Here is a 26816-nt window from a genome sequence, read left to right as displayed (position 1 = left end):
GTTACTTCTTATCTGGATTTTAATGATAGTTATAGTAATTTGTGAGAAAGTGCCTCAATGAACAAAATCTTACATAATAAAACCTGTATAAGTGCTGTATAAAGAACCAGTTTATTGACTAAGCAATTCATTGTGGCTTTCACCAGGATCATCATAAAACTATATTAGAGATAACATTTTATATTGGATAGATTGAAGTAGAAAAACAGAGAGCAACATGTTTTTTGTAATTTGGGACCATTTAATCTCATCTCTCACGTCCTGGACTTTCAAATACTTTTTATCTGCTGTTGATCGTTTTTAGGCCTCGCAAAACTTCAATTTGTCCAGATTACTAAATATTTCAAGGACATGCTGCACACCATGCTGAGATAAGAAATTATATGTCGCTGAATAGCAATGGGTGTGTTTTTGTATGTGTGCAGAGAGCGAGAGAGCGAGAGACCGACTGATTTCTCTCGCAGCTTTTTCCGTGTATGCAAACCATACCTAGTTACAATAAAGAGAAAAAGATGTACTTACCTCCGGTTTCGCACAGGTGATAGAACTTCAGCAGTTTCTTCCCGCTTCACTTGCTTTCGATTACTAGTTCAGGTTTGGCAAGGTCAGAGGGTGTGACATTTATAATGGGCAACGTCCCTTTATTTATGAAAGCCATACGTCACTAACCGTTTAAAGAGCAGGCGCACAAACGAGGGGCAAAAGCAAGCGTGTCACGTTCACAGAAACGGGACAGTTTCCAGTCATCCAGTCTGAGCTGTGAGTCAGAGCACCTTACAGGCGTGTTTTGGTCAAATGTATACTTTACAGGTGAGACATTGAAGTCGCAGCATTATTTCTGCTGCATAACCTTTGACAGTGTTGCAGTGGGTACTGAAGAAAGAAATACAACAATAGGTGTCAAAAATGATAAAATCTCTCGAAACCAATGTGTTGTACTTCTGAGACTTTTTTCCTTCGCTGTTGTTTTTTAGAGGTCTAAAGAAGGGAAACTGTGCAATATATCACAACAGGAGAAATTAGAGAAAATACCTGTAACCTCTCACGCTGGTCACCGCTGATATAGATGCGGATAATTGTGCTCAAGTAATGAAATCAAATGCAACGTGATCTCAGTCCACTAGAGGGCAATGTGGGTGCTATATTTGTTTCGGGAAAACTGTTGATTGAGTCTTGTGTCTACATTTTTATGGTATATGAAAAATGGAGCAAAACTTAATTTTTAAGAAAGTGTTGTTTACAGAACTGAGAAAAATCGCATGAATATCTGTTTGAGTATTATTTACAACATGGTTTCTATGTTTGGCAGGTAAATGTACACAAGTTGCATTAAAACCAAATCCAAAGTGACATTAGGACATTTATGTCCACTAGAGGGTGGTCCGCTGGTGTGTGCTGTAGTTATGCATGCAGGGGTTTAGTCTTTGTCCATACCTTTTTGAAAAAAAAGTACAATTGAGTTTTTAAATAAGATGATAGAAATATGTGAGATTTGTTTCCAAGTGCTGTTTTTATGCGCATCATCATCATCATCATAATAATGATGATAATAATGATGATGATGATGATGATACTACACATAAGATTATACATTTATCTGAAAAATGAATTGACTTTGATGGTTATCTGTCTGGTTACCTTTACAAATTAACACACATGAGCAGATTAACATAATATATACTTTTGATGTGAAATATGTCACGTTTTTGTGTCTGATGTCAAACACAACAAATATGACAGGACAAAGGGTAATATTTTAAAGAGTGTACTTTATTACTTCACTGTAAACATGATATTTCCATTTATTATTTATTCTTGTATAAATACAAAAATAAAGAATTATTCTATACTAACTTGCATAAACCAAGAAACAAACATAAATTACTGCAGAAATTCTGACTTTTTTCAGTGGTTGTGTACATTTTTTAAAAGCAGTACCTTATATTATAGTATAGTATTATTTACAACACTGAGAAAAACTAATAGATAATATCAAAATGAAAACTTCACTATAAGGTTACATGTGATACAATGTTCCAGTGCATCAGAGTATTATTTATCCATGTTGTTACAAGACTTTGGTTCTAATATTTCAGCAGTATCTAATACAGTAATAGAACACTAGGAAACACTTCCAGCAGAGTTATTATTATCCAGGGTCATCAATGTTGTTTAGGTGTAAAGCCTGTGTGTCTGAGTCCACCATGACATAAAACTCTCATCTTGTGTCTTGTAAATACACAGAGTTTACAGCAAGGTGCAAACATGAGGTTACACTGAAGAACAAGAAGGTCAGATTAGACTTTGCCAGAAAACATCTAACAGACGCACAGTTCTCGAAAAATTATATTTCAAAAGATGAAACCAAGATTAACTTGTATCAGAACCATGGGAAGAGAAAATCAGGAGAAGGAGAGAGCATGTGACTGATTTCACGACCACATTATCTGTGAAACATGGGGAGACAATAAGCCTCATTTTCTAATATTTGCCTGGAAATATTTTTACCCTGTGCAGAAATCAAATGCAAAATCCCATTTGTGAAACGTACATGCCAGCCTATTTTATTGTCACCACGGTGCATATGTTAGTAAATCAGAAGCATCCGGAACAAACATGCACATTTCCTCACTCCTATTTTTCTGTGTACAAAACTATGTTTACGTCCAAGTGAAGCAGAGCACGTGGTGACGATGTTTTAAGAGAGAAGCCTGCACCTCTAAGACAAGAAATAAGGAGAAAGTTTAACAAAATGGAATAACAAATAACACATAAGTGATGATCTTTCAAAAATAATAAATAAGTAAATAAAAAGCAACACTTAGGCTGATTATCATTTCCCCTGAGACACAACAAAAAGTCTGAAAACTGGCTGCCAGTGTAACCCGACCACTGGTGTTGATTTAGATGTGACTGCTGATAGTAGCAGCAGGGGGATTCTGAGGTGTACATGGATACATATTCAGCCAAATGCTGCAAAACTGACATGACGGACTTTTTGATGTGATGTGAATACATTTCTCAAGTGTGTTATCATGTTTCATTATCATCTGTCACTGTCCTGTCCTCTAGCTTTTGGTTCCTGTGACCCTCATGTTTAGTATAGATTTAGTATAGGGTCTCTGCTTCATGTTTCCTCTGTTCCCAGGTCTGTCTTGTTTCCATGTCTTAGTGTGTAGTCTGCATCATTGTGAACTGTCTCATGTTTTCTGTTTTACTTTGGCGAGTCTTGTGTCCTGTTTTCAGTGTTTTGCTTTCACGTTGTCTTCTGTGCATATTTAGTGTGTTAACCTCTGTTCCTCGTCTGCATATCATCCCCTGTTCATCTTTTCCTGCGTTCCTCTACCTGTGTTGCCAGTTTTCAGGTTTCCTTATTCTTTGTTTCAGGTTTCATGTTAGCTTCTCCCAGTGTAGGTTTTGTTAGTGCCCCTTGCTAGTGACTGTTCCCCTCACTAGTTGCTTTTCTAGTGCTAATAAAGGCTCGTCTTCAATTTAAACATTCTCCTGCATCTATTTTGTCTGCATTTGGGTCCACATCTCTCGTCTCCACACGGTTTGCCTCACAAATCGTGACATCGTCTTTTAGAGACAAATCTAACTTATCTAATCTAACAAATCTAACATATTAAAAGATACGGAGTCATTAAGTTCTAAAGTACTGTAGCATCATGCAAAGAGCACACAGTGTGATGTTTGTTATAGTACCTGTAACATTAGAATCAGGCTTGTCCATGGCAGCCACTTTGTACATCCTTACTGACAGACTGAAAGCACTAGAATTCAACTCATCTTATCCACTGCATGACGTAATACATGTTGGAAATGAAGGGCTCATCACTTCAACATTGGAGAAAAACCTCCGGGTTTCACCACCAGTATAGCTTTCTTTTAGTGTGTCCAGCACAGTGGATGTGATGGTATTCATGTCGGCTTTAGAGAGGTTTGTTTTGAGTTTGAGCAGAGCCGAAACATGTTCTTCACTGTTGGTGACAGAAAGAAGAAAAGGTTATAAAAAAAAAAAGATGTGACCTAATGATTATGTTTATACGCTGTTTATCATTACAAAACCAGAGACTCTGAAGTAAGACTATCAGTGGAAGTACGTCAAATAATAAGTCTGAGCACTTTGTCAGTTCACTGGTGAGTTGACTTGCTTACTGTTTATGAAAATGTATAAATTCCATGAGATGCAAGAAAATAACTGATGTTTTCAGCCAAGCTTAGTTTATATGAATATATATGCACCATGAATGGTGCATATTTGATATTAACAATGATTGATGATTGATAAATGATATTAACAATGTGAATAAGAAAAATGTCAATACAAAGGTTACAAGTTTAATTCATTTCTTTTAACTTGTAGTCCAAGACTGCAGGTCTCAAATCAAACAGTTGATTTGCTGATCTGTATTATTGAATGTGTTATGTCTTTTTCAGTGTGTAACCAGTTTTCTGCCCCTGACACACATCCTTCCTGCAAACACTAACAGCTGTCAGTAACGCGTCACCACACCTATTTAAAGTACTGAAAAAGTGGAGTTGGAAAATGTGTCCATTTCCAATTCAGTTCAATTACATTTTATTTATACAGCACCAAATCACAACAACAAGGCTCAATGCTGTTGTAATTAAACATTTCTGTTTTAAATACATGGTAGGTGAAACTACTATTGGTGACACTGATATGTGCCTAAATTTACATGAATCTCCCAGTTTACACAATCACAGTCAGCTGATGCAGACACGCACAAACAAAACTTGATTCTAACAGAGAACATAGCGTTTATTATGGCTGAACGAGCAGTACAAAAATAAAAGTGTAAAAACTATTTGAAGCTAAACAAAAGCCTAAATTGGATAAAACTAGAAAGAAAACATAAAATATCCTAAACATGAAAAAAAAAAACTTAAATGTGACAACTTGGTACGAATACATGAAAACATGAAACCCTGGAAACCTGGCATGGCATGACATGGCCGGATCACAGACGATTGGATGAGGAATGAATGAAAACACACAGACTAAATGCACACAGGAAGTGATCAGGGGAAGTGCAAACACTCGGGAAACAGCTGATTAGAATGAACATAATGACACCACAGGGGAAGTAAACCTAAACACAATGAACATGGGACACCAGACCTCTGCAAAATAAAACAGGAAACATAATGCAGACGTGGCACACGCAGACATGAAAACACATGACAGACTAAGACACGCGGACTCAACATGAAGAACTAATGAGGAACACTATAAATACACAGATAGGAAAAAACTGGAGATGAGGCAGCCGTAACCAAGCACAGAACATGATGGCTGCGGAAAAACACATGACGGATGGAAAGGGTCATGAGGGAAAACATGTAATCAAGAGGAGAAGACGGGAGACAAAGACATTACTGAAACACATGATGGGCACGGGAGACATAAACACAAGAAGCGAAGACACAAGGGGAATCTAACAGAAAATAAACTAGTACTGGGCAACCTAGGCAACCTAAAATAGATGAGCTAAAGATAACTACATGAACTTAAACATAAACCATAAACATCAAAATATATTAAAATTCAAAACGCTGGGTCAAATGACCCAGGATCGTGACATGCACTAGTTTTACCAAATAACTCCCCATAAAATCACACATTTCTGTGGTGCTGATACTTTCAGACACACAGTCAGTCTTTATATGAGTGCTATCAAGAGCAGTGATTATGTCCCCTGATTCCCTTTCTCCTTTTCCTTTAAGGTTAGAAATAAGACAACAACGAGACAGTTTGGTTTCTGGTGCCACATTTGGAAGAAATCTCTCTTTTCACTCTAATTAACAGCATTATTGACTTCATCTACACACAGCTGCTGCTGCTTCTCTCAGGCCTGCATGTTTTATTTAGCTTTCAGTTTCTCATATTAGTTTCCATGAATGTTGCTCATCCTGCTAAAAAGAAACATCTGAAACCAATTAAGATGTTTGGCTCAGTCAGCTTCCTGTTTTCCCTCAGCTCTCTCTGAAAAGTACGATTGTTTATCCTGGCCTAATGTCTCACAAACCTCTTATCATGATATAGTTCTGTCCTTATTGTTTATGTTACAGTTGATGCAACAGGCCCAAAAAAGGAGAGCACATTATGTTTTGCGTGAGTTATACTCTGTATGTTTTTGTATTAAAGTAAATAATGTCTGAGTCAATTCAAAAGTTACCTGAGGTCAGGATAAGCAGATCCCAGTAAAACAATTTGCATCTGTATGGCAGGAATATCTTGGAGTTTTAGCACTTCTGCAATCTTGGTCAGGATTTCCTTTAACCAGTCTTGTTTGGATCCCTGTGAAGACAAATCAGTGACGTCAGTTTAGTCTGCAAGTTTCCCAAAACTCTAATGTGTGTAAGATATTAATTTCTGAGTTACACATTTTTATATTTATACATTTATCTTCCCAAGATTTATAAATGTATCTTTTTTGACAGGGGTTTATATGCAGAAAGTGGAAAAAAGTGGGGGTGAGGGGATCAGAATAATAAATAAGGACAGCACATTGTTTCTGCAGTCTAAAGTTATTATCAGACTTTTATAGAAATCATGCCTTTGACTCATAATGTAACTTACATATAGACCATTTGGTCCATCACTTTCTATAGGTCACACTTTTGTTCATAAGGAATGAGTCCATTGGTTTTCCATTGAGTGTATTATGTCCAGCCTTGGAGGATCACATTTTAGCCAACTCCTCTGAACAGCCTTTTCAATTTTACAAATCGTTTTAATCAAATTATTTTTAATCAAAACTTCCAAACCAAATAAATGTGAAGTTGAGCTGATTCTTATTCTTATTTTTTCCAGAGCTCAGCAGAAATCTGATCACTTTCGGGTTTTATTCATGTCTCAGCTAAAGTGTGCAGTGAAGGTGAGTCTCACCATTTTGGCAAACAGCTCGTGGAGTTTCTCTGCATTTTCTTTCACAGTCTTGTAAGCCTTCTGCTGCTTTTTGGTGTTCTTTAATTTGACTTTTCCTTTCAGGAGCCTTCGGACATATTCCACTGTCACTTCCTGGTGAAGCTGACCAATCAGCTCCTGAATTTAGCCCAAGTATATAAGTAGTCAGAGCACATCATAATCCTTTTACTTGCAATAAAGGCAATAATGGCCATTCAATCCAAAACAAAGTTTCCTCCTTTTACCTGGTAAGAGGACTGACTCGAACCCTGAAGTTCTTGAAGCTCTTCTTCAGTGCTATTCAGCAGCTTCTCAAACGTGTTCTTCTTCAGCCAGTTACTGGTTCCCAGTTTCTGGTAGTGTGGCTGTGTGAGGAACAAATAACACATTGTTTTAAAATCGTTGATTAAAACATATTAGGATTTATTCCTGAGGATTATTGATATCTGCAGTTGTAAAGAACTTACTTTGAGGACCTTGTGCACAGGAGTTAATAAATAAGTGTGGGCAGACTGTTTCATCTCAGTCAGGACCTGCAAACATTTTTTCTGCACATCCTCTGGGAACAGATCGTGCTTCTCAAAGAAGTCACTTTAGAAAGACCACACAGGACACATTAGCTCACAGTGACGTATTCGCCTGTTATGATGAAGGTAACATCTGAATTTCCATCTAACTGGATCAGAAACAAACCTGAACTGTTCGACACAGCTGAGGTTTGCCTTTATGAAAGCTTTGCTGTGCGGTTCGTTCTGCTTAATGACGTTTTCATGAAATTTTTGATATCTGCAGAAGGTTGAGAATATTTTTCACTTCTATTATCTTGTTATTACCAAACATAAAACTAAAATGTATTTTCAAATGACAATATTTAAAAGACAGCCTTGTGAAGCCTTGTTACCTCTGCATGAAGTCTGTCAGGTTGGATGTTATTTTCTGGGCCTTGTGTCGGTCTCCTACAATTTTGTGCGCTGATGTCACGATGCCGTTGATCAACTGAAGACAAATGTATTGACAAATCAGTGGCAGTTTCAAGCTCCCAAAGCATAATTTTCAGATCCAGTTAAACACCAGGAACCAAACCCAGTGCTTTACAATGTTAGTGACAAACCCAAGTGATTAAACTACAGAACCATGGGAGGGTTTGAAACTGTGACTCTGATCTGACAGTAAATGAGTTTCTATAAATGACTGTCTTTTCCTTGTTTGTCAGTCTTTTTCTCAAAGTTTCTCAAAGTCTTTTTCAGTTTGGTTAATATGTGCAGCAGGCTGAAAATATTTGTCAGCACTTCTTTGGAAAGTTCTAAAGTGGATAACAGAGTAAATGTCAGTCTGCACATTTTGTCCTCCTACGATCAAAACAATGTTCTGTCAATATTTCACCACAACATTTTTTTATTGCACAGTTCTGACATAGCAATGTTTTCAAAGCTTCTCATCATGGTCAACAATTAGAAGTCAACCAATCCAAGACCAGAGATGGATAGTAACGTGTTACAAGTAACGTGTTACTGTAATCCGATTACTTTTTTCAAGTAACAAGTAAAGTAAGGGTTTACTATTGCAAAAAAGGTAATTTGATTACTGTTACTTTCCCGTAAGCACGCTGCGTTACTGTGTTACTGAAACCAGGATTTTTTTTTGCGAGAGTGTCTCATGACAATGATGTAAGCGAGTGCGACGTTCGTGGCAACAACTGTGTGCAGATCAACAATGGATAATATAAGGAGGGCGGGAGAGAGTATGACCGTGCAGCATTTAAAGCATGGAAGTACTGACCTTACTTTGAGTTTGATTCCGTAAAAAGTGACAAAAACATTAGCGTCCGCTCTTCACTGCGTGGGAAGAAAACTTCTTTTTACAGCGAAAAAAACCCCTAAACTTACGAGCAAGCACCGACAGTACGCTGCCACGGGAATGTGGAACTCCCAAATCCTTCCATTGACCGTTACGACACACCTGCACCAGGGCAAACCTCCACCTGCCCCACTCCTGCTATACAGGTGAAAATAGAGCAACAGGACCGCTGAGTCTTTGATTTTATTTATTTTCTGCTGTGTTTCACTTGCATTTATTTGAAAGACTGAGTGTAAACACAAAAACCTATTTTATTTTATGTGCTGGAATATACAGAAAATAGGTTTAAATGTTAAACAAATTTCTTCCAGTCAGAGAATGTTGCATATAATTTAATGTTTGCTTGATGCATAAAGTTAAAAGATTAAAACTGATAAAACTAGTTTCAAAAAGAGACTTTTCCATTTGATTACATTTTATATGATGGATTATGCAGAAAAAGTAGAATTGGGCTGAAAGATCTATCACTTTATCACCTATTCAGGTTGTAAATCATTTTTTTAAAGTAACTAAGTAACTGATTACTTTTGAAAATAAGTAATCAGTAAAGTAACGGGATTACTTTTTGGGGGAAGTAATTACTAATTAGTTACTGATTACTTTTGTCAAGTAACTTGACCAACACTGTCCAAGACTCACTGTAAGGACCCTTAAAGCAGGCCAACACAAGTGACGCCTTTCACTTTATATTAATACATTTTTATAAAAGCATCAATTTCAGCCTCTTTTATATCAAGTTGTTGCAGCAACTCTACCTGGATGACATCATAGGCCACAGGACTGACGTAGCAACCATCATCTCTTGTCGGCTCCTTTCCTTGATCCCACTCTTTCTTTGCTTCTTCCATCACTCGGTCAATATAAATCATCAGGTCGCTCTAAACACACAACAACACACAGCTGCCACTATTAAACCGCTTTCATGTGTAAAGATTTAATTACTGACAGTAATAATTACATCTAGAGATGGCACAATACCACTTTTTTATGTCCGATGTCATAAATTTGGATCTCAGCAGATACTGATATGAATCTGATAAAGTGTATTTTATCATCAATAAAACTGTCTTTTTAATATCTTATACGTTCATACTCAAGTTTTACAAAACAAAACACTAAAGCTCTTCTATTATACTTGTATGCAAAAAATACACTGCACCCAAAATATTTTGCAGTTCAGCAATACTAATCTTTTTATTTAAACTTTTAGCAGAACTTTAAATCGAAGTATTTAAACTAATATTCAAAATGTAATTTAAAATGTAATTTTATGCACATTTCAAAAACTCTTTGGTTCTGAAATAAAAGAAGTGCAATATCAGCACAAAATAATGTTTATATTCAACAACTAAAAAAAAACCAGGTTGTATAATGGACCCTTTTATGCTTAAAGCTGAACATAAATAGACATCCAGACTGGAAAGCAGTGCAAACAGATGCAAACACGGCTTCATGACACACATCTTTTATCAAGATGGATGTCAGTGTAAGCTGTTTGTATCACATTTAACCTGAGACTGAATTTTGTGTAATTTCTATACAAAACTTAAAACACATATGAAAAAAAGTGTTTTCTTAATTTTTTTTTTTGAACCACGAAACTGTTTAACTTGCAACACTGCTGTTTGATGAAATGCTGGTTTGGAAGCACATAGCGAGGCTCACGATGCTCCAAATGTTTTCAGTGTGAAGTAACTCCAGACCACTGACAGGTCTCGCACACAACTTCCGCTCTAACCAGTGACGCCTACTGCTCCAACATGCTAAAGTACTAAGCTGGGTTACGCCATGTCCCAAGTTTTGTGAGGTGCTTTTGTGATAGTTAATAGATCGGATTACACTTTTTATTTCTCAATATCCGATCCAGTAATTTAGGTCAGGATCGGACCGATACCGATACTGTATATCGGATCGGTCCATCCCTAATTACATCTACAATATTATGTATAAAAAAATATCCGTCAAAACCAGCAACTCTTTGATGCTGCATTTACACAACTCACTTTAAGCCCTGCAATGACCATACTGATTAACTGGATACACGCCTTAGATACACTGTGTTACCTGTTGTTTGCTGAGGTACTGCTCCTCCAGAGCTTTCAGTAACTCGTCAGGAAGCAGGTTTCCCAGCGCTTCAGTATTGATATTACTGGCCAGCTTAGGTTTTTCAAGGATTCTGGTACACAGAGCAGATAACACATGAGTTTCTATAAACAACCCAAGCTGTGTTTAGTCTACAAAAATGACATTTTATTTAGCACATTAAGAAAACAAGAAATTAGCCGTTAAATTTGTATTATTATTAACTATCTGTAATTGTTCAGGTATTTATTCTTCAAGGATCAGTGAAGGACCTCACACTGACAGACATCATCATGTTTAGGCACAGAAAGATGCTACTTCAAACAATAATTGAACTGGTAGCTTACTCTGGATAAAACTCCTTCACCCATCGCAGGAGGAAGCTGCAGTCCTTGTCATCCACAGAACCCACAGTCTTTCTGAGCCTGGCCTTGAAAGTTTGATGGTACTCTCTTGCATAAAAGTTACAGATGTCCATCTCTGGTGGGTAGCAGTTCTTCACAACCTCCACCACACACTCCACGTCCTCCTTCAGCTGCCTGCCCATGGACAGGATGTCTGCCTCTATAGATGATTGGTTCACCTGATCACCAGTGGGGCTCGATGGATTTTCCATACGCCCACTTACTAATTTTTGAAGCACTTCGTCATGGCGCTTCTTCCACTCGCTGGGCCTCCAGGTTGGTGGAGTTTGAGAATTTTGTCTCCACAGCTGGTCCTGCTCTTCCTCAAGGTTGATGGCTTTCACTGCAGATATCAAAGCAGACACCTCTTCCTCACTGCTGAGAGAAAGACTCTGCTGCACGGTCTGCTCTATACGCTCTTCAAGTGCTTTATGGTCTGCAGCAAGCTTTTTTACTGCTTCCTCGTGATCTTTAAGTGCATCAGCCTTTGTTATCTCTCCAAAAAGATGTTTCTCCCTGTCTATCAACATTTGAGTGGCTTCAAACATGTATTGTCCTTCAAGGTATTCCTCAAAAGGAGTCACTGGTGGACAAAAGCAAAGACAAATCTTTTTAAATTATCAGCACTATTTTATAGATGAATCATGCAGGCTCTGTGAAACTGCTTTGATACCTTCTCAAGTTTTCAAGTCCTAAAGATGAAACAGGGAAATATTTTTTCTAAGATTGGTTGGAAGAAGAGTTTATAGCCATTAATATTTTTTGTTCCACAATTTTACTGTGGAAAACACTTTTCTTTATGTTTCCTACTGCAACTTTGGATCTCTGACTTTTATAATATTTGAATACATGTCCAATGTTCCCGAATACATTTTTTTTTTTTTTGGAAAACAAAATAAACTGATCAAAAAAAGTTTCTCTTGATATTTATTGCTAAACATTTAAACAAATCTTGCTAAACAGTGAAATGAATGCTGCACATGTACTATATGCACATAATTAAAAATAATAAAAATAATTCTAATGAAACTTTTGTCAGATATATTAAAATGAGGTTCAACAAATAAAAAATATTTGTACTTCCCACCTTTTTCCTCAATTGAGGTGGCTTTATCCTCGTCCTTTTTCCGTCTAAAATAAAAAGATTCTTTCATTCTCTTAACAGTATTATCAAAAGTGGACGTAGTGGGATCTGAAACAGTTGAAGACATTTTTATTTAGAAAAGCATTTGATTAATTTCTTCTTATGCTGTTTTTATAGTTTTATTGTTTTACATTGTTTTATTTACTGTTATATTGTTTTTATATTCCCATTTCCTGTGTTGTAAAGCACTTTGTGATTTTTATCTGTGAAAAGCGCTATATAAATAAATTTTACTTACTTACTTACTGAAAGAGAAAAGCACACAGTTTAATGTAGTTTGAAAAACAGACTGCAGGCATCATTTCTGTCCACTATAATGGACTGTTTTTGATGGTGTCCAAAGTGTCACACATAATTGAATACAAGCATTTAATAATATGGCCAATTTCACATGTGCTTTTATTGTAAAGAAACCATTTTTCTTGTGTCAGTGCTGTTACAGTCCCGGGTGTTACCCTGTGTTTTGTGTTTAATTTCTATTTCTTGATTATTGGTTATTCATGGTTTTGTTCTCTTGATGTTATTTGTTATTCTGGCTTCTAGTTTAAGTCAGTGCCTGCCACACAGCACATCATGACAATTGAATTGCTTTGCTACTGTGACTGAATATTTATATTTATTTACTCTATAGAGGACATGGTTAAGATATCAATTACATCCTGGAAATATTCTATAACTGCACAAATTTGCCATTTTGCATACTTTAAATATGCTCTTAACGCTTGGATTATTGCCCAGGTTAAAAAATGTTATTTGAAGGCATCAGATCAGGATTCAGGAAACAGACACGAGCAGATACTTCAGAATTCATATGAATCAGCGTATGTCCTCATCTGCAACTCTCATATGAGAAGCCTCAAGCACCCAAGCCTCAGTCCTTGGACCAGTTTTCTTTAGGCCATCTAACTAATTGTTTTAATGGACTTTCTTACCACTGCTATGTAGATTACACAGTTTTACTTTTATGTCAAGCCCAACAACCTTAACAGCCTTTCCTGCCGCAGTGACTGCTTCTCTGCCATTACTAATTGGATGCAGTCAAATTTACTTCATCTCAATTGCAGTAAAACTGAGGTTCTAGTACTTGGCCCAGGCAGTTTCTGTAAGGAGATGAGTCAGTACCTCGGCCCCTTCACTAATGACTTCTAAAACTAAAAACCTTGCTATAATTTTTGACCAACACCTGAATTTTGAAACTCATATCTCAAAGCTCACCCAAACTTGGTTCCTTCACCTCAATATATTGCAAAATTCTGTTACTAACACAACGACAGGGCGCTGCTTATACAGCAAAGCTTCAGAAACCTGATCCCTGCAGCCGACCTTTCTGCCCCGTTTAAGAGGATCTTGTAACTGTCCTTCGCTTCGGGTTACCTTAATCTTTTACCTTTTAAATCCGGCCATAGCATATGGCCAAACATAATCAATGATCCTACAAACTGGCAATGTAGAGATTGCACTACATCTTTACTGTCCACTTGTCTAAGCAAGGGCTCCCTGGAGCATCTGCAGATTGTCCAAAATGCTGCAGCAAGGCTTCTGACCAAAACATCTAAGTACTCTCATGTGACACCGTTGCTAATGCAGCTCAATTGGCTCCCTGTTGAATTCAGAGTCCATTTTAAAATTCTGGTTCTGACCTTTAAAGTTCTTCATTGACAAGCACCACCCCACATCACTGAACTTTTACAGTCCTATGTCCTTAGGAGGTCCCTGAGATCATATGATCAGGGCCTACTTGATATTCAGCATACAAGGCTGAAAACCAAGGGAGACAGAGTTTTTGCGACTGTGGAACTCTCTTCCTCAGAGTTTAAGATCTGTGGACTCAGTGGTCTCTTTTAAAAAACAACTAAAAACACATCTTTTTAGAATTGCATTTTGTTAACTTTTGTCTGTTTCTGTTTTATACTTTGTCATCTCTTTGTGAAGCACTTTGTGATCTTTTTATCTAGAAAGGTGCTATATAAATAAAAATGTATTTATTTATTATTAATAGTGCAGCACACAATGACAAAACGACCTGGCTAGCATGCATACAGTCCTAAACTCAGCATCTCTGGAATAAATATAAGGAATCAGGCCTTGTCACTCAACATCAGATCTGGGCCTCAAAAATGCACTTGTTCAAATGCAACAAATGCAGTTTGGAGCCAGATGCAACAATCTGATGGAAACCCTACAACATGAGGTGGAGGCTTTTCCAGCAGCAAATTAGTGCCAATGGTTTCATTTGGCACGAGAAATGATCTAGTATTAAAGTTTAGAAGTTTCACCTGTGTTTGATCGTGTTAGTGGTCTGGATTTGTGAGGAGAAACATCTAACTCATCATCCTCTTTTTTCTGGTTGTTGTTCGGAGAGGTGGATGCAGAGCCAGCATTCAGACCTGACAGAGAGGGAAGAAGAGCACATTAGTAAAACTGCAAAACTGACTCTTTAGTTTCAATAACACATTAGTCTGAAGTTTAATTTCCTTTAGTGGGTGTTTGTGTGTCCATGGCTTTGACATTGCTTTGTATTATGCAAACTGAAGAATGCAAAGTCATGTTGGAAACAGAACAGGCTGGTGCAGCACAGCGCCAGCACCTAAAAGTGAAACTGATCGGCAGAATCTTGAAAAACAGATGATGCTTTAGAGTTAATCACATGACTTGTGGTAAATTACCTAATGTGTACAACTGAAATGTATAACTGTATCTTTGATAGAGGCTGAAAAGCTTAGCATCGGAAATTAAACACTGGGTAAAATTTTGCTGTAGTGTCTTTATGTTCCAGTATGATGTGTCTTAAATGGAGTTGTTTTGATTTGGTGTGACATTATCAGTCCCCCATCACTGTGGAGGAATTTTGCCCCAGTCTTCTTTACAATGATGCTCTCTATAGGTCCTGCCACAGGATTCCATTCAGGTTGACTTTTTCTGGGACAATTCAAGTCATTGATTTTTGCTTTCTTTCACTATTCTGTTGTAGATTTGCATGAGATCTGCTGCAATGATGCAGCAGAATGATCAAATCAAATCAAAATCAAATCAAAATTTATTTATATAGCACATATTAAAACAACAGTGTTGACCATAGTGCTTCATAGTCAATAAAAACATGAGACAGTTAAAACAAACAATAAAAGAGGACAACAAACAATAGGTAACAACGCAACAAGCTAAAACAGCCAACTAGACAGAATCAAAAGCCAAAGTAAAAAAATAAGTTTTAAGACGTAATTTAAAAGACTGGATAGACTCGGCAGTGCGAATATGAACGGGGAGGTTATTCCAGAGTCTGGGTGCCACGGATGCAAAGAATGATCTCATGCTGCAGTGCATGAGATCATTGTCCTGTTGCATAGCGTACTTTTGGCAGAGAGATCGTCTCACATACATAGGAGTTCATGTGTCCTGTGGCTGGCAAACAAGCCCAAGTCCTCACCTCAAAGGGAAGGATAACAAGAACAAATGGTCAAAATCAGATAACCTGAAGCAGAGGACAGACCATTAAAGTGGCTTCTTCCACCCTCTTGCACAGGCTGAAAAGTCTTGCTGTAACACAAATTTTGATATGCTCTACTGCAAAAGGAATTGGACAATGGTTTATGGTTTATGCTGTGTTTTTTTTCTATAGGCTACACAAAAATCAGGGAAAACCCTGAGGAAAGCTTCTCTGCTTTCCTTCATTTAGCAAACAAACATAACAGACATATTATAACAAGTTTTATAAGTCTTTTTGTGTTTTGTTTGATGTTTTTACCTCTGCTGAGGATATTATTAGGATTTTATGTGTGTCTGAAACTTTGTAGGTCTAGTGTGTCACAAGTCTAGTGTACATTTTTTTTCTTATTGCCAGTGTTTGTACTGACAATATAGAGTTATACAGGTATAAAGAGCATCTTAGGGAGACACAGGTGCACCAATCTGCAAAAACATGGAACAATTTCACTACAATGTTCCTCAATGTAAGGTTGTAAAGACTTTGAATATCTCACCGTCTACAGTACATCATCAAAAGCTTTAAAGAATCAGGAAAAAATCTTTTGCTGCAAAGCACCAGGCCAAAACTAATAGATCCCTGTGATTATCGGGCCATTGGGGAGCACTGCATTATAAACAGGTGTGATTCTGTCACAGGCACACTGTACGACATCAGGAACACTTCCTGAAATCACTGTTTGTGAACATAGTTCACCGTGACGTCCTGAAATGCAAGTTAAAGCTCTGTGGCACAAAGAAGAAGCCAAATGTGAATATGATCGTCATTTAAAATAAACTGAGGCACGATGTAAAACTGTTGGTTGGTCAGATGAAACATGGACGCTTAGTCCTCTGGACTAAACAAGAGAAAGACCATCTAGCTTGCCATCAGTGCTTATGTTTGACAGAAGATTTGATGAAGACCAAAGGTACTCACCGGATGACGGAGGCTGTGGTGAAGCCGCAGAGTCTGAGTTCTTTGCGGTTGCAGGTAATTTACGTAGGACATTGGCTTCCTCGCCCCCAGGTGAATGAGGATTCTTCCGTGTTCGACGCCGCAAGCTCCTTCTAAGGTTCTCAATCATGCTGTTCTTCTTGCTGGGGTTCTCAGTGGAATTGTCCATCATGAGTGACATTTTATTTCATTATCTATCCAACTGTGAGAAAGAATACAAAAGAAGGAGGAGAACAGGAGCACAAATGTTCATGTTAAATCTAGGCACTAAAAGTAAAGAACAATTTCTTGTTTGTAATTTGGCAGCATTTTCTCTCATCTCTTCGGTCCTTGACTTTGAAATACTGTTTATCTGATATTGATCATTTTCAAGGTCTGGGAAAACTTCCATTTGTCAAGATTACTAAATATTTCAAAGACATGCTGCAAACCATGATAAAATATACCCTGTTTTCAGCTAATAGCTCTTTGGGAATTACCTTGTTGGTACAAAACTGCTAGTTTATCGGTCGTGTAGTAATACTAAATATATATATAAATATATTTTTTTTAAAGTCTTAATCCGTGGAAACAAACTACAAAAAAATTAGATGCAGCTGAAGAGTTTAGTTCGTGTATAGCTAGTTACAGAAAAAAGGTGTGCTTACCTCCGGTTTGACACAGGTAATAGAAAGTCTGGCAGTTCCTTCTGGCTTCACCTACTTTCGATTTCTAGTTCAGGTCTGGCCAGTAATTGAGAATGCGTCATCGCACGCGGAGGGAGTGAAGAAAGCCTGTCACTTTCCCAGAAACGGCACAACTTTCAGCCATCCTGTCTAAACTGGTATGGGAATTCGGGCTCTTTTTAGAGAACTGGCTTTTTTAGCTCGACTCACTAAAAAGAGTCGGCTCTTTCGACTCCCAACAGGATCTTCAGGTTATTTTGTTGCTTTAATTAATTCATTATCAACAACAATATAAAATTATGCACAAAGGAATTACTAATGTAAAAAAAAGTGGTTTTATTTATATGTGTTTATATATAAATATTTAAGGGGGTCCCTAGAGACAAAGCGTACAAACTCCAAAACACATTTCTAGCATTAACTGAACTTCCAAAACAGAGCTACCTGGATCACTTAAATTACACAATAGAAAGCAAATGTGTATTGTTTGTGTATTACATATACATACATATAGATAGATATATATATATGTGTGTGTGTGTGTGTGTGTGTGTGTGTGTGTGTGTGTACAAATAAGTGTTTAAAAATCTTCATTTACCTGTTACTACCACAAACCAAATCCGATCATTGGTACTTCCTGGCTTGCATGGCCACTAAGTAACAAAAGCTCAAAAAAAGCTCAAAACCCAACTCATTACAATTCAACTTTTAACTATTTAAATTTTCTGCTTTTTCATTTTAAACAAATTTAAAGTGAAACAACACAAAACACTGCAAACCACAACACAATAAAACATGGATTAAAATATGCAAAACAAAAAGAAGATGCACATTTTCTGTCATATAAGCCTGGGATGATTTTTTGGGGAGAGTGTTTTCCTGCTTGGAATTACATACATAGGATTCACTGCATGAATGAACTTTCTGAATCCTTTATCATCTGCAAATGAAAATAGTTGTGGATTATTACTTTACGTTTCTAATGTGACGATGTTGTCTCTTGTTGTTGTCCCTGGCTCTCTTTCTCTGTCTCTCCCTCCAGCTCTGTTCCTGTGCTACTGCCAGTGTAACTACCGCCCCTCCCCCCTCTGCTCAGTGCAAGCACAAGGCTCACGAGCGGAGTGAAGTGGAAAAAAGTGCGACAGAGAGGGTGAGAGAAAGAAAAAAACCCGTGACTCCCAACAAGGAATCGGATCGCGTCGTTCACTTCAAAGATCCGTTTCGGTCGCGACCGACACATTACTGCTGGGATTGGAACCAGAGCACCCTGCAGGCTTGTTTCGTTTTCACCGCATCGTTTCATGGTCAAATGTATACTTTACGGCTGATGAAGCAAGCTCTCATATTGTACAGAAAAGGACATCAATGAAGTAGAGCCTTACAGCATTCAGAACGCTTTACCATTTATCATCAAGCACGTAGGAAAATGTGTGCCGTGTGCTGCGACCACTTTGTATACTGAGCTTTATTAGAAGACTAACATGGCGCAGCATTATTTCTGCTGCGTAACCCTTGTCAGTGTTGCAGTGGGTGCTGAAGAATGAAATACAACAATAGGTGTCAAAAATAGTAGAATCTCTTGAAACCAGTGTGTTGTATTTCTGAGACTTTTTCTTCTTTGCTGTTTTCTTAGAGATGTAAAGAAGGGAAGATGTGCAATATATCACAACCGGAGAAAATAGAGTAAATACCTGGTCACCACTGATATACATGCAGATAAATGTGCTCAAGTTATAATGAAATGAAATCCAGCGTGATCTCGGGCCACTAGAGGGCAATGCGTGCTATATTTGTTTCAGGCCAAAAACTATTCATTGAGTCTTCGTGCCTACATTTTTATGGTATATGAAAAATGGAGCAAAAGTTATGTGTTGTTTGCAAAACTGAGAAAAACTCATAAATATCTTCAAATGCAAAGCACCATTATCAGATGAAATGTCACTATTTAATCAAGGATTCCATGTGAAACAATGTTCTAATATTTCAGTATTATTTAACACTTGGTTTCTATGTTATTTCAGCATTATACATACATACTGATACAGTGATATTATAATAGGAAAGGCTGAGGTAGACATGTAATTATCCAGGGTCATTAATGCCCCTGTATATGTAATTATTTTCATAACACACTTTCAATCCTGTACTGGTAGTTTAAATGTTACCTTTGTCCACAGAGAGCATTACCAGTTACTTCCTTAATTTAGTTGATGGTACTGCGCTGTTTGCAGTCCACGGATTTCTATGGACCTGCTTATCTCAGGAGCAGCTCTGAAACACAAAGGCTGCTATTGAGCACAGGCATCAGATTAGTGTTGCATAATAAACAGAAAGCTGTGGCGTGACGGATGTGTGTTTGTGAGTCCAGCTGTCCACGAGCGTTACAGGTTAAATTCTAATGAAGAGCTCTAAAAGTCTCATCTTACACTGAGGAAATCTGATAATTTGGTCGTATTTGTTGTATCGTGGCGAACAAATGTTGAAAATTCTCTACTTTGATTACTCTAGTATCATTTCATTTAAATGTAAGCCTGACCCAGTTTGTGTTTAGTCAATTAATTTGCATGTTGTTACCACAGAAACAACTTGCAAATGATAGGTAGATGTCTCTAAATGTGGCATAAGGCTCCAAAAGTCTCCTCTAGTGCCTAAATATAGATTAGGAACTGGTGGTAGACTTCCGCAGGCACAAGCATTCTCCACTGCAACCACTGAACATCCAAGGTATGGACATTGAGGCTGTGGACAGCTACAGGTACCTTGGTGTTCATCTGAACAACAGACTGGACTGGACTCATAACTCAGACGCCCTCTACAGGAAAGGGCAGAGCAGGCTGTACCTGCTGCGGAGACTCAGGTCGTTTGGAGTGGAGGGCCCACTCCTGAAGACCTTCTATGACTCTGTGGTGGCTTCTGCTATCTTTTATGGTGTGGTCTGCTGGGGCGGCAGCATCTCTGCCGGGGACAGGAAGAGACTGAACAGGCTGATCCGAAGGGCCAGCTCTGTGCTAGGATGCCCTCTGGACCCAGTGGAGGTGGTGAGTGACAGGAGAATGGTGGCTAAGCTGTCATCCCTGTTGGACAACATCTCCCACCCCATGCAGCAGACTGTGACAGCACTGAGCAGCTCCTTCAGTGGGAGACTGCGGCACCCACGGTGTGGGACGGAGAGATTTCGCAGGTCTTTCCTCCCCACTGCTGTCAGACTCCACAATAAAGACTTTAACTGATCAAACACACACATCCACACATGTGCAATAACACTAAGTGCAATACTCTTTTCTGTCATCGTTGTATTTTTACTCAGTTGTATATAGCATTTGTATTCTATTTTTATCTTATTGTATATTTATTTTATTTTATTCTACTGTATATAGTATTTTATTTTATTCTATTCTGTACAGTTGTGTACTGTATTTATTCTTATTGTATCCTAATTTTTGCCTCATAACTTTTGCACTGTCCACTTCCTGCTGTGACAAAACAAATTTCCCACGTGTGGGACTAATAAAGGTTATCTTATTATAAATGTGTTATGTGCTATTATATATAGACAATGCTTATTCTCTGTTTGACTCTGTGTGAACCTGCATTTTCCATCCATCCATCCATTCGCTACCGCTTATCCTTTTCAGGGTCGCGGGGGGTGCTGGAGCCAATCCCAGCTGTCATAGGGCGAGAGGCGGGGTACACCCTGGACAGGTCGCCAGTCTGTCGCAGGGCTAACACACAAGGACAGACAACCATTCACACTCACATTCACTCGCACATTCACACCTAGTGGCAATTTGGATTATCCAATTAACCTATCCCCACAACCTGCATTATACAATGATTTAATGAAGTAAAATAAAATAAATTATGTGTCATTATGATGTATGACGATAGTTTTGTTCAATCCAATTCAAAAAGTTTTTTTCAGTTTAGAATAACTGCATTATTCAGTAGGTCCATAATTTATTCATTCTTATTCGTTCTTGTCATTTTGCTTCTGTATACCACCACAGTGGATTTTAAATGAAACAATCAAGAAGCAAGGGTTTTAGTAAAAGTATCGCATTGACTGTTAGGAATTACACCCATTTTTATACACAGTCCCCAATTTTCAGAGGCTTAAAAGTAATGGGATAGTTGGACTTCCACAGCAAGGTAAGGTCTGTTCCCAAAGTATTCCATGACAAATTAAGCAGATAAAACATTTGCTTAATTTATGAGAAACTAAACAGATTCTACTGCATGTTATGTGCATGTGGGAGCACAGATTGGGATGTGTGTTATTAGCCTAGTATTACCATTGAACATTTCACACATATAAAAGAAAACAGGAACCCGTGTCGAATGACTTCACACTGATAATCAGGTTATCTGTCTCTGCCTAAGGTTAAGCCTGAAACTAAGGATTCATTTGCATCTGTGGACAGCAGCAAACAGCACAGTGTTTGTTTTTATTATAGAGTAAAACTGCAGGATACATGTTTAGCTGTAAATTTATTTCAGTGTCAAAAAAATAAAACAGAGGGAACACAAACGCCTGAGACATTTAAGTCACTCAGAATCAAGCAGACCCTCGATTACTCATGGATGTGCAAACATTAACAGTGTCATAAATCATTCATCTCTCTGCTTTCACCAGCAGCAGTGTATGTGATGTCTGAGGTACAGAGACCTGCACCAATGCCTCACAGCTGTTCCGACTTTAAGCACAGCAGTGCTGCTGGTGCTCAATTAGGAGCTATACATTATGTGCCGCTCAGGACACGACTACTGCAAGACTACTTTGTTGCATTAAATATTAACTCTCACAAATGTATGAATGTGATTTTTTTTATTATTATTATTCTATTACAAATGAAATTGTAAATATTCGTTCACAGCTTTAGTGTATTTTTTTTTAACAGATTCTAGGTTTGAGTAAATGATTTGTGCGAGCTGATAGCGTTTGTGTGATATTAGGTGTCTGAATGTCTATCATAGTTAAACCACATGACTCATATAACCTGTTAATGCAGTATTTCAGGATCTGAGTACTTCCTCCAAAACTGTGGCGCTAAAGAGATTATGGGAAAGCTGAGGGAGTGCTGTTACTGTGTCTTCTTTTCTGTTCTTTTCTCTCCTCCTTTGTTTTTACATTTTTAATGAGAAGCAAAGGATATTCTGCAGAATAAACAGCTGTCAAGTCTAACATCTGGTAAATTACACAATGGGTTTCCCAAGATGCAGTTGAAGTGTAGACTCAGCTTTAATTCTGGGGTCAAGAAAAATAAATTGCATTGAAAAAACAAACAAAAGATCAGGTTTAATGGACAACTCGACAAAATGCTTTTTCATTAACAGATTTGTGTGTTCTTTCATTATTCTTCCTAAATGACACAGATTAAAGGTTTGGAGTTGATTCCAAGTGTAGTATTTGCAGCTGGAAGCAGCTGAAATATACAGATTGTTATGGTGTTGTGCTCTTTTTGAGCTTCTTTGTGTTTCTTTGGACTAACCTTTTCCCTGCATCTCCTCACTGTCCTTGTCTTTTCCTGCCTCTGGTTTCTCTTTATGGTTTCTCAGTTCTAGTGACTTTCTTTTGATTGTGGTAACTGCATTTCCTTTTTCATGCTTTGCTGTTTTATTTCGTGGCATTGTCCTGTGGATTATTTCCACTTGAGTCTCATTTTATCATGGCTCAGTGATGTGATCAAAAAGTTAAAACAGGACTTGCAGAACTCTCATTAAGCAGCATTTTACTTTTGCATCTGCAGTTTGCTGGATCCCCCCCAGTGTGTCCAAACAGGGGTACTTAAACTGGATGTGCACAGTGGCATTTTGGTGTGCACCATTAATGTTCTCTCTTAGTTGCTCCAGGAAATTACACTGGAAATATGTTGCAACACTCTCACTCTGAGGGATGATCTCACTGTGCACAATGCTGTAAATATTGAAAAAAAAAATGATGAGCATGCTACTGAGCTCACTACAACCCTGGTGCACTTCCTTCAGGAATGAAAAGTACTAATGCTTAGATGTAAATCTGTTAAAAACTGTACAGGTGTTGCTGAAAAACCAGTTCTCATCACACAAAAGTCATTTCAAAGAGAACCAAATGTTTACTTACTGGGCATGTTTGGAGCTGTGGTGTAATTACAGTGGTGAGCAAGGACTTAAAGAGAGTAAAACAGCAGCCATACAGGAATGAACTTAGAAATGACTAAGAGGAAGGAGGTTCAGCTAAAATCAAGGGAAGGTCTTTCATAATAGACTTTCTGTCTTTGTCAGATCGCCTGTGTGCATTTTGCCCTCGATCCTAGTCTGCTTTTTGTATATTTATTTGTTCCTTCGTTGAATTTAGCTCATTGGTTTTGTGAACAGAGCTCCTCTTCTTGTTTCTGCGTTTGGGTCCTTTTGAGTCACACTTAGCAAATGTTGACATTATTGCAAATAAAATCGTATTTAATCATCATCCGCTGTCTGAATTTTGGAAGATTGTTTTATGATATTTTACTGCAGCTGTTTCGGTGCTTCACCAGTCTGACATCAGGTGACTGATTCAGACACCTTAAAGTCTCCCACTTATTTGCCTTTAAAGAAAAAAAAACTCCTAGTTTGTGTTACAGTCCATCTGTAGCTGAATCACTGTCACATCCATTTAACTGCTTTTGACTTACTCTGGCCAGAAATTAAAGCTCTTCTTTCACATCGACAGTAAACATATGTGACCTAGCCACCAGAAATCATGCATCACCTGATCCAGTGTTTACAGAGGGAGTAGCATGTTTCAACAAAATCCTTCATGATCGTCATATCTGTTTGTCTTTCCCCATCATTCTGTTACAGGATGATTTAAGTTTCCTCAACATTTTCCTCTCTTAATACCCTGCTGATAATAACTTCAGGTCTTGATCTGGCAACAAAAGTTGTCGGTGAATTCCAGCAGATGCCTGTCACAACGGTTTTTCAACAATGCCCTGCAGACATTTTTACTTCCACTCCAGGCAGACGTCTTTAGAAGCACAGAAGCAGAGTCCCTTCTATATTTTGTTGATCAGTCTTTTGGTGTGTGCTATCTACCTTTTTTTTTCTTTGCTGGTATGACACTTACCAACATTCTCCTTGTCAGTGGGGTGACAAACCCGATGTGGCCTTTGCTTTCTCCCTCAGGTTTACATTCACCAGATGTAGTGGCCGATGGTCTGTTGTCACTTCTTTTTCTTGCTTCAGGATGTTGGTCTCAGGTGTTCAGGACTGTTTTTGGTGCATAATGACGGCCTGGTGTGAATCTGATGCAATAAAAACAGACACCATCACATGAATATCTAATTTACAGATTTGGTTGTCAGTTTATTAGGTTGTCACAAAGCCAGTGACAAAAAGTAGGGACAAGACAAATTAGTATACAAATGATCATTTTAATTACCATAATTTAGGTAATAAATAACAATGATAAACACAAGGTGTGAGGACTAAAAGTAGAAGGACCGTCAATAGTTGATGGATGAATGGGATGAGCAAATGCCCCGAAAAAAGCTAAAATCAGGAGGTGAGAAAGAGAGGGAGTGAGAGAATGTTAATAGCAGGCTTATTTAAGCTCTGTGTGGAGGCTCACGCAGGTGTGCCCAAAACAGCCTCTGCCTGCAAACTCTGCAAAACCTGCAGTGAGAGCAGAAACCTGAGGGGTCATAAAAACCCTCCCCTAGTTGATGGTGTATGAATATTATTTAGCTAAATGTTTCTGCTATTCTTTTTATTCAAAAATGAGATCTAAACAACAGCCAGGTACCGTCCTGAGCATCCTACATTTTGATATTTCCTGCTCTTTTTTGTTACGTTTGAAAATGAAAATCAATTGAACTCAGTTTAAATTCTAAATGCTAAATTTTGCAGCCCCCCTTGCCCTGTCCTGGTCCAATTTAGGAAACACTGGGCTAAGTTCCAGTAAATAAGGCTAGGATTTGCTCTGCTGTGTGCTCCTTTACAGTTCGTTGGCTGTTGCAATCTCTGTGTTACAGCGCTAGTTTCACACACCCACACACCCGCGCAGAAACATATACCACCCACATCACTGTGTGGTGTCACCTTGTACCCATGGGCAGCCCTGGAGTGAAGAGGAATCTTAATGCTGCTACCGCTCATTGAAATGCACTAACACTGCAAGTGCTGGAATACCACAGAGTCATGCTTTTTGGACAAAATATCACATTAGACTGAGAATCTGACTAATGGAAATCAGATACATTCATGCTGTTCAGTCAGACTTGCAGTTTATGGGTGACCCAGACAGCTTTGAGGTTTTCTTCCCATCAATCGCAGACAGAAAATCACCTGACAGAGCTGTACATCCATTACTTCTGAGTCCTCATCACTGCATGAACTCTGCTCTTTGGAGACAGCAGAAGGAGAATAATCAACCAAGCAAAGCTGCAGTGTGTCGTTGATGTGTCCATTCTTTAAAACAATTGAGGATTGTCTTCTTACCAACATGCTTATAGTTTAATATAAAAAATTATTTTCTCTTTTCTACATTTGCATCCTTTTATTGCTCTCATCCTTTTACTGACTCCAGTTTCAGTAAAATACTCTCAGCACAGTTCAGCTGGATCAGCTAATTGAAAGCGAGCGAGCTGTCCTAGATTCTTTTTCATATTTAAATTCAGATGGTATATTCTTTGAGTCATTTTTAAGTAGTTTTATTGTTTTTCCCCAGGATGAAATGATGAAGAAAATGGCCCACAAGGCTTCTTGTGCAACTTACCCCGAGTGCATTTAAGTTCTCTTCAAGCTGTCAGTCTATCAGTGTTACTGCTGCAGAGCTGTTTCACTCTTTTATCAGTCACTGAGGCAGACTGGTTGTTATGCATCTCAGCCATGATCAGTCATAATGTCTTTTAAATTTTTCATTGTCTTTAGAGAATGATGGAGTTTTATTTTAACCACATTAATGCTCTCAGGGTTGAACCACGCATTGAAAAGTTGCTCAGCCTTGCTTCTGCGACTCCCTCCTCTCTGGCATTAATGAAAGGTCACTCTCGCCTCCACCTGGTTGAGACTCCAGCGGCTCAGCTTCATGCGGGGGAAACATGGTCCTGCGGTGGTCCTACGCACAGACTATGGAGAGCTTCTGCAGATTGTCTTTATATCTTGTAGCCATTTATTGTCACTAGGAGGAAGTGTCATAAACAAATTGGCTGTGGGCTCCTTTTGTTCATCTTCTTGATCCTTGACAGCAATGGAGAAGAGTAAAGTTATAACATACAAAGGGCTGAAGTGAAGCAGAGTGATAAAAAAAACTAATTAAAGCGTCCATTCCAACAACTGTCTGTGGATGCTG

The 26816-nt window shown here is 38.1% G+C and overlaps 1 protein-coding gene across 2 annotated transcripts; it reads right to left on the bottom strand.

Annotated features, from left to right (window-relative positions):
• Positions 1–1752: 1752 nt before the first annotated feature.
• LOC146366342 (tumor necrosis factor alpha-induced protein 2-like) lies at positions 1753–17648 on the bottom strand. Of its 2 annotated transcripts, XM_084915199.1 has the most exons (14): positions 17489–17648; positions 16824–17043; positions 14698–14808; positions 12365–12469; positions 11221–11860; positions 10856–10967; positions 9547–9669; positions 7836–7930; positions 7628–7720; positions 7402–7525; positions 7180–7299; positions 6917–7072; positions 6204–6325; positions 1753–3980 (listed from the first exon to the last, which is right to left on the bottom strand). In XM_084915199.1, exons 2-14 carry the CDS (start codon positions 17020–17022, stop codon positions 3791–3793), a joined length of 2190 nt encoding a protein of 729 aa, XP_084771325.1. In that variant the 5' UTR covers positions 17023–17043; positions 17489–17648; the 3' UTR covers positions 1753–3790. The 2 variants fall into 2 exon arrangements, with proteins under 2 accessions (XP_084771325.1, XP_084771326.1); XM_084915200.1 differs by lacking the exon at positions 12365–12469.
• Between the last annotated feature and the right edge of the window lie 9168 nt (positions 17649–26816).

This window comes from Perissodus microlepis, chromosome 19, assembly GCF_051167445.1.
Source record: "Perissodus microlepis isolate ML-2025 ecotype Zambia chromosome 19, ASM5116744v1, whole genome shotgun sequence".
In the NCBI taxonomy this organism is placed as follows: Eukaryota; Metazoa; Chordata; class Actinopteri; order Cichliformes; family Cichlidae; genus Perissodus; species Perissodus microlepis.
This window is presented reverse-complemented; position numbering and strand designations above follow the sequence as displayed.

What these genes read in the sequence shown, in the direction of transcription:
- LOC146366342 (XM_084915199.1), bottom strand. Translation starts at nt 17,022, where the DNA reads ATGTCACTCATGATGGACAATTCCACTGAGAACCCCAGCAAGAAGAAC. An exon ending in ACCACAGCCTCCGTCATCCG is followed by an intron (nt 14,809 to 16,823) that starts GTGAGTACCTTT and finishes CCTCTCTGTCAG; the next exon opens with GTCTGAATGCTGGCTCTGCA. An exon ending in AGCTGTGTCGAACAGTTCAG is followed by an intron (nt 7,526 to 7,627) that starts GTTTGTTTCTGA and finishes GTCTTTCTAAAG; the next exon opens with TGACTTCTTTGAGAAGCACG.